This window comes from Neofelis nebulosa, chromosome 2 (assembly GCF_028018385.1).
Source record: "Neofelis nebulosa isolate mNeoNeb1 chromosome 2, mNeoNeb1.pri, whole genome shotgun sequence".
In the NCBI taxonomy this organism is placed as follows: domain Eukaryota; kingdom Metazoa; phylum Chordata; class Mammalia; order Carnivora; family Felidae; genus Neofelis; species Neofelis nebulosa.
In genome coordinates, this window is record NC_080783.1 from 116,316,479 (window position 1) to 116,328,240 (window position 11,762).

The 11,762-nt window shown below is 49.5% G+C and overlaps 2 protein-coding genes across 8 annotated transcripts; both read right to left on the reverse strand.

Annotated features, from left to right (window-relative positions):
* Positions 1 to 1,687: 1,687 nt before the first annotated feature.
* C2H1orf56 (chromosome 2 C1orf56 homolog) lies at positions 1,688 to 3,800 on the reverse strand. Its single transcript, XM_058715834.1, has 2 exons — positions 2,652 to 3,800; positions 1,688 to 1,813 (listed from the first exon to the last, which is right to left on the reverse strand). Exons 1-2 carry the CDS (start codon positions 3,684 to 3,686, stop codon positions 1,793 to 1,795), a joined length of 1,056 nt encoding a protein of 351 aa, XP_058571817.1. The 5' UTR covers positions 3,687 to 3,800; the 3' UTR covers positions 1,688 to 1,792.
* A 161-nt stretch (positions 3,801 to 3,961) lies between these two features.
* BNIPL (BCL2 interacting protein like) lies at positions 3,962 to 11,678 on the reverse strand. Of its 7 annotated transcripts, none has more exons than XM_058715828.1 (10): positions 11,315 to 11,677; positions 10,249 to 10,422; positions 10,024 to 10,088; positions 9,371 to 9,595; positions 7,039 to 7,221; positions 6,746 to 6,848; positions 6,451 to 6,597; positions 5,303 to 5,347; positions 4,983 to 5,081; positions 3,962 to 4,613 (listed from the first exon to the last, which is right to left on the reverse strand). In XM_058715828.1, exons 1-10 carry the CDS (start codon positions 11,356 to 11,358, stop codon positions 4,577 to 4,579), a joined length of 1,122 nt encoding a protein of 373 aa, XP_058571811.1. In that variant the 5' UTR covers positions 11,359 to 11,677; the 3' UTR covers positions 3,962 to 4,576. The 7 variants fall into 7 exon arrangements, with proteins under 7 accessions (XP_058571811.1, XP_058571809.1, XP_058571810.1 ...); XM_058715826.1 differs by having other exon boundaries at positions 5,261 to 5,347; positions 11,315 to 11,674; XM_058715827.1 differs by having other exon boundaries at positions 5,261 to 5,347; positions 6,451 to 6,582; positions 11,315 to 11,672.
* Positions 11,679 to 11,762: the final 84 nt, after the last annotated feature.

Here is an 11,762-nt window from a genome sequence, read left to right on the forward strand (position 1 = left end):
GGGACTATCCTGTGCATCCTAGGATATTTAGTAGCACATCTGGCCCATCCTAGTTACGACAACCAAAAATGTCCAGGTATTGCCAAATGTCTCCCCCCGGGGGCAAAAATCACCCCTAGTTGAGGGCCACTGCTCAAGAGTCCAGGTATCTCTCTGTAAAGTGTTTTCCTCACCCTACACCCATTTCATTATTCATCTGAAGCCTGAGCCATAGATGAACTAGGCCCTCTGGAAAGCAGGCTCAACAGGGCTGCACATCATCTCTAAAACAGGCTCTTTATTCAGGGTATTGCTCTGCTCACATGGGTTCATGTCTCCGGTGGATGCGATGCCTACTACCCTTCTCTGTTCTTGTTTGTGGAGAAGGGGTTCCTGCACTATGGAGGCAGGAACAGGGTTTGGTGAGATTGGGGGAGCGAGGGAGAAGAGGCAATAGAGAGAGCCACAGACACCCCGGTGTGTCCTCTGCAAACTTTAAGCTCTCTGTGCCCTGGTCCTAGAACCAGATACGAATAAGACTCAGGGAGTTTTGTCTGAAGACCAGGTCCCACTCCCCACCTGGCTGAAGAGTCTGCTTTAGGTGGGAAAATTATGCAGGAACAGGGTCTTTCGGCAGTTTGTTTTCTCAGGTGTTTCTTCTGTCCCCTTCCTTGCAGGGTGGTTAGGAAGGCAGGACAAAACCGGTGAGCTCCCACCTGCTCAGAGACTGAGAGGGTGGGGGTCTCTCATTAGCTCCGTAACAAGCAGCATCCTGTTTGATGGTGATGGGGTCAGGAATGTGGGAACTAGGATCCACTCTGCTGAGTCCACCATCCATCCAGTGTGCCCCTCCTCTAGTGACAGGTTCTAATTGTGTTTCCATTTCAGTGTATTTCCTGCCCTTTTCAGGGTCTAAGATTGGTCATACATTCCCAATTTACTGTTCAAATCTAGCTAGTTGCTCTGAAAGTAGTTCATCTTGTCCTAAAGTAGCTTAATGGCCTGAGGGTTATACTCAATCTGAAGGGTTAACAGGATAGGGTAGAAAGATGGGGGGCTCGTGGACTCAGGACACCCTGATCTTTAGCCTTATTCTGATGTCTTTTCTTTGGACACAGTCTTCTTTGGTGTTCTTTTGCCTTTAGCTACCTTTTCTAATGTGTATGCTACCATCACTTTAACAATATTTAAGAGTGATGGCAATGGGTTCAAGAGTCATAATTTATATTAAAAATGTGTTGGACTTTTAACTACATTTTTCAAATAAAAAACATGTAAGCAAAATAGTCGCAGAGTGATCACTACAGGTGTGTGTTGGGTCAAAGGATAGATATGGTTGATGTCACTCCTAGAAAGTAGCCGACATGGAATTCTGTGCCAACATCACCCTTTCCAAGGAGAGAAGGCCAAGTGCTGTGAAGATAAGACTACCATCCTTTTCCAAGAGCTCACCTCCTTGTTCTTTCTGTTCCCTCTTCTTGGCTTTCATCTGAGATTTTTCATCTTTAAAAAATCACTAAAAACTTGGGAAAGGAGGAAGAGGAACAACATCAACATTTTATCCTGGGGTACGGGGTGGGGGTGAAATATGCTGGAGGACAAGGGAAGGGATCAGGCCCGATGGTGTTAGCTACACAGTTCAGTTTTAAGGTTGAAGAGATTTCTGGCCTCCACCCTCAGATATGTCTGTAAAGAGACACAAGACCAATATTTTTTCTAATTTTTTCTGTACTAAAAATATCCAGTAGGTTCTGGGATTGAAAGGGTGGGGAGGCTGAGATGCTGACACCTTCTCTTGAAGATGAAGTGGCCATTACCTGCGGTTTCTCTCTAGCTGGGTAAGAAAACAGAAGAGAAGAGGGGAAATGTTAGAACCACATCTATGTTTTCCCTTCCTTGCTTCATCTCCCTCTCCCCATAAGCCCTCATTCCCTCAACACTACTGCCCCCTACTTAGGCTTCTTTATATTGAATCATTGGTATTGGATACCCGGGGAGGAGGACAAAAACAAAACTTGCAAAATGACTGACCGTATATACTATTTTAGTGTCCTTCCTCTCTCCCACAAAGGTCCCGAAATCCTAACAATTGAGAATATTTTATCAAGTCAATCAGAACCTTTGGTAGTTCATTTGGTAAAGCAGAGGACTATCCTTCCCGAAGAATTCTTAAGTTACTGGAAATCATCCCAGGAGTTCTTTGGGATAGTGGTGGTGGAGGGCTTCGGCACTGGTGTCAATGCCCCCCATTTCCTCCTCTGTAACGGAATAACACCTCACAGCATTGTTGTGAGGGTCGATCCAGGTAAAGTGCACATAGTAAGACCTTAAATATTAGCTGTTGTTACTATTAGACTGCATTCATGAGCTGAGAATGATTTATATCTTCCACATCTATTGTCTGCATCAAAAATTGTTGATATACCTACAATCTTCACAATTTGGTCAATAATTCTCTAACGACCCATACATGTTACCCATTAACCAACCAGCAGTTGCCCAAGAAATGGGTGGAATCAATGGCTAACAGTAATGTGAATAACTAGTATATTATGAATGAATGACCAAACAGATGACAGTTCATGGAAGCACACTGGCTAGTTGACCCAACAGGATTTTGGATGTCAGGACTTTCCATCAACAAAGGTCCTTGGCTATCACCAAACACTTACTGGTTGCATCTCTGTGAACACTGAAGACAGACTGTTCCAAATATCCTCCAGCCCAATCCGGACTCGTCTCCAAAAAGCAAGGGCTGGACTGGGGCTGGGGCTGGGGCTGGGGCCAAAGAAGAGGAAGGGTGTGGGTCTGAGTCTAGAGCTGAGGGGCGGTATGGGAGTGGTAGTGGTGGTGGTAGTGGTGGTGGTGGTAGTGGTCTGAGTGGTGCAGCTGGTGTCAGGGCAGAGACCGGTGTCCAGAGGGCACTCCTCCCTAAGTCGGTTGCAGGGACACTGCTGGTAGGTACAAGGCCGGTGCTCTGTGCGGAGTTGGCTCAGTGCTCCAACTCGAAGGCGCCCGGAAAGGCCTTGCAGCCTGCCTGCCCTGGACCGGCTCATGGTGCCTGACCTGCAGTGGCAGTGCCATGGGCCCCAGGGCATGAGAACCAGCCGCAGGTCCTCCGCTGGCGGCATGGCTGTTGGTGAGGGGTGTGGCCACGGTCTCGGGGTGGACCCTGCTGTTGACCACTGGCTCATGGTACTGTCGGGGTGAACCAAGTCCTCAGTGGACATCCGCGTGTTGGCCCGCTGGTCTGAAGAAGACATCCTGATCTCAGGCTCCTGGGTATTTGCTTTAAACCTTGGGTTGGGCATCCTCGCCGTATTGGAAGTCGCTCGGAGAGCCTCTCCGCTCACGTTACTCTTTCTGGCGTTGATCACAACCCCCTCTTCCAAAGACTCATCTTCCTCCGGCGATGACACAATTGACTTTCTGACGCCTGTGGCCACCGTGGAGGCCAAGAGCTCGGCCGCGGCCGGGCCTGCCAGGCGGTCGGCACGGGCCACGAGGTCATCCTCGTCCTCCATTGTTACCCTCATCTTCTTGGGAGCGCCGGTCCGGGGGGTGGTCCGGTAGTTGCGGGACATCGGGACCCCGGAGCGGAAACTTACCCGCTGCGACTCGGTGGAAGTCAGGCCTTGGGCCCCCGCCGCCCGGGGCCCCAGACTCAGCAGCAGGGCCCAGAACAGCGCGCCGGCGGCGGGGACCATGGGGCCGGGCAGTGGGCGGCTGAAGAGGAGGCCAGCGAAGGAGGCCGCGTCTCCCACCTCCTCCCTCCCTTCCACTCTCGACCCAGGGGGTCGTTGGAACCGAGGCCCGTGGGGCTCCTACCGCGCGCCACGCCCCTCCCCCAGGCGCTCTCGGCGCAGCCCGAGGGGCTGAGCTAAAATCCCAGGAACTCCCGCAGCCAGAACTCCTGCAGAACCAACAGATACAATTGTGACGTAAAGGCCTGGTCAGGCAGTGCACTTCCTCCGAGCCGAGCTTACATCGTGCATCGCAGTTTATTAACCGCTACGGATCTGAGTTTACGAGACAGGACGAAACTACAGGCTTTGAAAGCGCTCCTTCCCAGGCTCACAGGCAGCAGACGTGACGAAGAAGGAAACAGCGTTCTTCAATACGTAGGGAGCTGACTCCTGGTCCCCCAACAGACGGGGTGGGGGTGGGGGGCTTGCCGCGGTCAGTTATGCCCCACCCACCCCGAGCTTCACAGGCGACCAGGGGTTCCCATTTGAAGGGGGAGGAAAAGGACACTCAGTGAGATGCAGTTATTTGCCCAGGGTTCTGCAGCTCAAGCAGGACTAAAACCTACAGCCTTGCCCTATCCCATACAAGACACCCCTACATGCACCCCTACTGCTGAAATGATGTGTCTCCTCCTTCCCACCCCCCCACCCCCCCGGCAGATCAGGTTCCGGACCTCAGAACTTTGAAGGCAGGGTTATGAGAGGAATGACATCCCAATGATATGTGAAGGTCCAGTGGCACTAGGGTTGAAGATGAGGTGGTTTAGGAAGCAGCCCAGATATTTCAGGGTTAGGGCATAGGCAGATCAGTATCTTTGCTTGGTTCTAAGGTCCTTGAGTCCTGTCTTATACTAGGTGCCTCCTGAGCCATGGAGATCCCTGTCCAGCCTAGGAGAGAGAGAAAAACAAAAAGGTGGTACAGGAGCAAGACCTGGATTTTACCTACTGGTTTGGGGAGAGAAGCCAGAGAATTGAAGGAGAAGATCCGGTGCTGGTCAAGCTGGAGGTCCCCTAGGACCTCCCCCCAACACATGTTTTCTCCTTTGCACTGCCAACATATCCCTTCTTGACCTCTAGGGGTGATCTCAGTCTCCTCTAAATTCGGTGCTGTGAATATTCCTTTATTCTTGGATGCCTCAGCACTTATATGTATCGTTTTTTATTTAGTTCCCCTGCATCTCTCCCAAGGCATTAAGAAAACGGGAATTGGCTTTATATGTCCCACCCCCAACTTTTATCCTTAAGCTTGGAACTCACTGTCTGACAGCTTCAGGGATGTGAACCTGATCCAAGGAGATGAGTTGGGCCAGCTCTCGCAGGTTGTTCAGAAAACGGATCTTTCGTGTGAACTTGGAACTGAAAAGAGAGGATAAGCCAAGTGTGTGTTGTACTGGGAAGAGGGCTCCTGGAGAGGCTTACAAAGGGACATGTGACAAGTATAGCATGGTTAAGGCTAGAAGGAGCCAGGGTGGGGCAAGATCTTCTTAATCTTGATTTTGAAAATGGGAGTGGGTCCTGGTCCCCAAAGCTTGTACCTGATGAAGGGTCGCAGCAGTGCCAAGAATGCCTTCACATACCATGTGGTGTGGACAACGACCAGGCCACGCAGGTTTTTCCGGAGGCTGCAGAATAGGAGATTGTTCTGTTCTCCCACCTTCATTCCAGAAAATCAGGTGGAGCTATCTTCTGTGCTTTCACTTCTGCAGTTTCTAGATTTCTCTGGCAGTTGGGGCTAGTCCCTGCTCCTCGGCCACAGTCTGAGCCCCACCCATCATGTTTAGCCCTGCAAAGCTCCTCAGTTTTATTTCTTTTTAAATCTTTTTTTTTAATGTTTATTTATTTTTGAGAGAGAGAGAGACAGAGTGCAAGCAGGAGGAGGGACAGAGACAGAGGGAGACACAGCAGAATCCGAAGCAGGCTCCAGGCTCTGAGCTGTCAGCACAGAGCCCGATGCGGGGCTTGAACTTGTAAACTGTGAGATCATGACCTGAGCCCAAGGCCAGAGCTTAACCAACTGAGCCACGCAGGTGCCTCAAGGCTCCTTGGTTTTAGGAATCTCTTGCCAGAACTCCTCAGCCTGGCCTCCTCTGCCCCACCTCCCTCCTGTGCCCTACCCTTGCCTAAGTCCTTGGTGACTCCCCTGTCCCCTCCCCTTGTGACAAGGACAACTGACAGAACTCCAGGTGGAGGAAGACCAGTGGGGGGGGGGGGGGAGAAACAAAAAGAAAGAGAAAAGTGAGCAAAGGGAAGATGGGGGAAAGAAAGGAGGAAAAGAGAGGGAACATCACATGGAACAAAGCCTTACGGGTCAGGGAAGCAGGCAGAGAAGAGAGGCAGAGACAGTGGCTCCTGGGAAGTGAAATAAATGGTGAGATGGTGACCAAAGGGAGCACCTTCTGCGTGCCAGGCAACATGCCACGCTGATTTATTTGATTTTCACACGTGTGCGATGGCGAAGGTATTCTTGTTGCTGTTCTGCAGAGAAGGAAATGGAGTCCCAGGGAGGCTAAGTGACTTGCCCAAAGTCATACAGCAGGTAAATGGGAAAGGCAAGATCTGCAACTAGATTTCCCTGGCTCCGAGAGAGGATGGAAGACAGGAGAGGCCTGGAAAGGGGTGTAGAGAGACAAGGTGAAGAGGAAGGGGCTACGTGGAAGAAGAAAGAATGGAAAGAGGGAAAGAGAAGGCACAGAGAGAGTGGCAGCCCCCCCGCCCCATGGCTCACCGCCGGTCCAGAGCATGGTAACACTGGCGTATCCAGCCCAGAGGTGGGACCTGGGCTCTAGTCGTGCCTCCGCTCAAGTGGACAAGCAGGTAATTTTCAGCTACCAGCAGCTCCAGAGTTCCCACCATATACCTGGGGGGCACACAACTGTCAAGGAAGGGACGTGCTTCAGGATGTGGGGTGTGGGGGGGACATGACTGTAGACTCTCCAGTCAGCTGCTGATCACAGGGTGTTCTTGTTGTTGCTTTTCCTTCCCAACATCCACCCTGGGGCCCTTCAGGGCGTTGGACTCACCTGAACAAGTGCTCCATGACATAGGTATAGTTGGGGATGCTGCTACTGGGTAGGTAACAGGAAGCAAAGACAATGACAGCATTGAGGCCATCACCATGGTAACCTGGAGAGGACAAAGGGACCATTTATTCAGTCAACAGCTACACATTGACAGTACATCTGTTTAGGTTGAAGGACTCTGAGGGTCTCTGGAAGTTACAGGAAGGATTTTGTACCCAGTAACTGAGTTTCCAACTCAAGCCTTTTATTCAGTAAGTCACAGTTCTTACCCCTCCACTTATGGTAGTCATTACCTCCATGAGAGAGGACTTTCTTATAGGGCTCAATGACTGTCATGTCCACTCGCTGTTCCCGCTGTCCTGTTCGGAACACTCTCCAGTGACGACCATCTTCTCCAGCTACATCCCACACACAACCCCGGCCCAGCCTTTCTGCTGCTTCACTGGCCCCCAGACCCTCTGCACGGGGCAGCTCATCTAAAAGAGAGGGATGGGGAAGGGTCCATAAGGCACGGTACATACCTTCAGTGTCTTGTAACTTCCCCAGGTTCTTAGAGTTGATTACTCCAACATCTCATTCCTCAGTGTTTTCCAGGACTCCAGCCCTAGTTTGTCCAATCAATACAACCGCTTGCTGGTTTCTCTTTCCTGTGACTCATGATCCTCACTTTTTCACTAGACACTGGCCTTGAGGTAACCCTGCACTATGGTAGGTCCATGGCCCTTGCCAGTATTAGTTTTTTTCCGGATTCTTCTTTCCATGCTTTTCCTTGGGTGAGCTCATCTCTTCCCATGTCTTCAATCACCACCAGTAAGGTGATGATTCCAAATTTGCCTCTCTAAGCCACACGTCTCTCCTAACTCCAGACCCATGTCCCTAAACGCTTAGAGTGGACATCTCTAGTTTGTGTCATCTTCAAGTCACCAGACCCAGCTGTAAGTCAGACTCATTCTCTTCCTCCTCTCTCCCATATTTCCTTTTTTTTTTTTTTTTTTTTTTTTTTTTTTTTTTTTTTCTTATTTTTGGGAGAGCACAAGTAGGGAATGGGTAGAGAAAGAGGGACAGATGATCTGAAGTGGGCTCTGCTTTGACAGGCTGACAGCAGTGAAGCTGATGTGGGGCTCGAACTCATGAACTGCAAGATCATGACCTGAGCCAAAGTCAGACACTCAATCAACGGAGCCACCCAGGTGCCCCGGCCATATTTCTTTTCTTGATGACTCCATCCATCTAGCTGCCTGAGAGAGAAAACTGATGACATCCAAGATTTTCTTCTCTGTCAGTGCTCAAGCCAGCTGGACCCCATATCTTCTTCCATCTATCTCCATTGTATTCTCTTATTATTCTTTCCACTATTGCTGTCCTGATTCAGGTTCTTAGCATTACTCACCTGGCTTTAGTGCTAACCTCTTAACTGGTCTCCTTGCCTCTAGTTTGTTTACTTCATTCCACCTTCTACCCCCTTGCTACAGCAAGCTTTGTTTTCTACCCTACCTTTCTTATTCAAATGGCAATATACCATATCCAGCAATTCTGCATGATCCTTCCATAGCAATGGAAACAGCTGCTTCATCTTAAGAAATTGTTGCCTAGTATTTAGTATTCCATTGCATGGACACACCGTATTAGATTTAATACTCGACTGATGGACCTTTAGGTTGTTTCCAACCTCTTTAGAGCCGTCAAATCTGATCATGTTACTCCCTTGATTAAAACCATTCAGTGCCTTCTCATTGCCTACAGGATAAAATCTAAACTCCACAGTATGGTAGCAAGGACCTCCATGATTTGACTCTTGCCAACTTAACATAGCACCCTGATTCAGAAGCTCAGGTGACAATTTGGACATGTGATTGGCGTCTGAAGTCCAGGGCAATCCTGTAGGGGAGCCCTTAACCTGTGGGGTCTGTGCTGACTCCAGTCAAGCAGCATGGCTGAACTGTAAGACACCCTTTTGATGTCTGGAGAAGTGGAGAATTGGTTGGGGTGGGGAAAACCCATACATCTGGCATTGGAAGTGTTGTGAGTAGAGAAGAAACAAAGTTTTCCTTAATATCAAAATAGTCATGCTTAATACTTTGAATTCTCCAACATGCCACATTCTTACCCAACTTGTTTCTTCCACCTAGAATGCCTCCCCAGCTACCTGATAAAGGCCAGCTCAAAATCACCTCCTCTGTGAAGTCTTTCCTAATGCTTCTCAGGCAGAATTGACCTTGTTCTCATCCCTGCTGACCATACCCTATACATATGTAGACCATAATCCTTAACTATATTTATTTGCATAAAATATGTATATTTTAATTTCCTATTAAACAGAGAATTCCCTGAGGATAGGACTATCTTATTCATCTTTATAACTTGGTTCTTGCTCAGTAATAGCATGTAACACTCACCGGATAAAATTTTCCTTAATAAACAAAGGACCCTCCCCACTCCTCTACTGATGACTCTCGCATGGGATCTATAGGCTCTAGCTTTCTGTTCTGAGGAAAGTAATTTTGCTGACCTTACTACTTGGTCCCCACATTATTGCTTCTAACTTTAGTCCGATTAAATCCATCCTGAGCTGCTTTAACTCTAGCTTCTACTCCTACCAGCTCCAGCCTCAGGTTTCTTTCCCACCTTCCCATTCAAATTCATGTCCACTGTCCAGCTGCTCCGAGTCTGAAGGTGTCTCCAGTTCGTCTACCTCCAGGTCAGAACTGCCATCAGGAGAGGAAGGTTCGGAATGAGTGGGAGAAGCTCCACGGCCTCCGGTCTCCTTAGTCAGATTCAGCTGCAACTCTGGGGCAGAGAGACGCTTACGCATGGGGCGTGGGCTACATAGGGCTAAAGTGCTGGGTGTACCTGGGGTTGGGAGAAAGGAGAAAAGAATTGAAAAGTATGTGTGTGTTGGCAAGAAGAGGTGGAATTCCTGCATATAGAAGTAGTGAGATGGGGTAAATTCTAAAGAAGAACTAACATGGGACATTGGGGAAAAGAGAAGTGGAACTGTGATGGGATGAGGGCAGCAGACTGGGCTAGAATCAAGAACTTGAGGCCTACTTTTTTTTTTTGTTTGTTTGTTTATTTTTGAGAGAGAAAGAGCGTGAGTGGAGGAGGGGCAGAGAGGAAGACACAGAATCCGAAGCAGGCTCTAGGCTCCCAGCTGTCAGCACAGATCTCGACACGGGGCCTGAACTCATGAGCCGTGAGATCATGACCTGAGCCAAAGTTGGACACTCAACCGACTGAGCCACCCAGGGGCCCCAAGACCTATGTTCTAATTTACTAACCTGCCTGTGAGTCTCTCTTGGGATCCTCAGGATCTTCAGAACGGTCAACTTCTTCAGGAAGAAGTCTAGAGGGGAATGATTCCAAGGGGGAGCAGAAATGAGGGTAACCGCATCGAGCCAGGTCTCAGTTTATCAGTCCTCTTGCCCTGCCACGATTTTCTCACCTCTGCCTCCCTCCCCCGCTCCTTCCTTCAAGTCCTAAGGAACATCCCTCAAAGTCCTCACCTGGGGAATCCCTCATCCTGCCACTCCTCCTTCAGCTCCAGCTCCCCGAGTCTCAGGGGTGCTGCTGGCCCTGCTTCAGCATTCTCCCCGGCCCTAAGAGTCCCAGGGGAGAAGAGGTGATCGTGAGACATACTCGGCAGTGTCTTCAGGGAACTGGATCGTAGGTAGGAGACACTGGAATGAACAGTAATTAAGGTACAGAGCAGAGAGCAGACCTTAAGAAAACCCTCAGATCTCTTGTCTTCTGGATACTTCTACTACTTCCACCCCTTCCTGGAAACAGATCACCCCTACGGTGGGGTTTTCAGAGCCCAGGGAGGGTGGAATGTAAAGCTAATCGTATAATCGTATTTAACTCTGTGGCCTTGCTCTACCTACACGAGAGTGGTAGAGATATTCCTTGTTACATACTATTGGGTGGAACTTGACAGACCCGCCCAGCTGTCACCAGGCAGGGATGGGGATGATTGCACCTCGTCAGGCCTGATGCTGGGGAGTGGTCAGGGCAAAGCATGGCAGAGGTGGAGGGGTGGGGGAAGAAGGTAAGGAGGAAGATTTGCTGGGAAGGAGTACCTGGACCTCAGCTTCTTTCTGGGTCAGCTTTCCTGAGGGCCATTCTGGGGAGTGGGTATTAGAAAACACAACAGGCAGGCTTTTCTTTCTTTCTTTCTTTTTCTTTTAAGCTTATTTTGAGAGAGAGAGAGAGAGAGAGAGAGCAGGAGAGGGACAGAGAAAGAATCCCAAGCAGGTCTACACCATCAGCACGGAGCCAGATGTGGGGCTTGAACCCACGAACCATGAGATCATGACCTGAGCCGAAACCAAGAGTCAGGCATTTAACTGAGTGAGCCAACCAGGTGCCCCAACAGGCAGTTTTATCAGATACAACACAATAGGGGATTATCCTGAACCCCTAGTTCCCCATTTCCTACCTGAAGCCACCCTACTCCTCTGCAAATTCCTTTTCTTGCAGTCGGGTCTCTTCCAGGAAGCCAAGATTTGCCCTGGTCAGAGCTCACAACTATTCATTGCTCGTTTCCAATCCAGTGGGCCAGATCTTACTTACCCAAGGTCTAACGTCTTTTCTCCCACCTCTTGTGTGGTCCCCATCTTGCCACGTTGGTCTGTCTCCCTTAAATGCTTGCAGCTGTCTTGAGAGTGGGTTGTCCTGGCTCCCCAGAACTTTCGTGGCCTCTGTCTCACTGCTAGATGCTCCTGCCTCCAAGGAAGGCAACCTCGCCTTCAAACAGGTTTTGCCACCTCCCTTTCCCTTCCCAAGGAACAGGTTTGCCCAAGAGAAAAACCCTGCCTATGTGGGGGCGGGCTTTGGAGGAGAGAACATTTTCTAAAATGGCTAGTCTCAGGGGAGTCGAGGAAGGCAATTTGTTTTCCCTTCCAGATTCCTCACGATCTTCTGGAAGCTACTCTTTTTTTTTTTTTTAACTTATTTATTTATTTTGAGAGAAACAGAGCAAGCAGGGGAGGGGCAGAGAGAGAGAGGGAGAGAGAGAAGC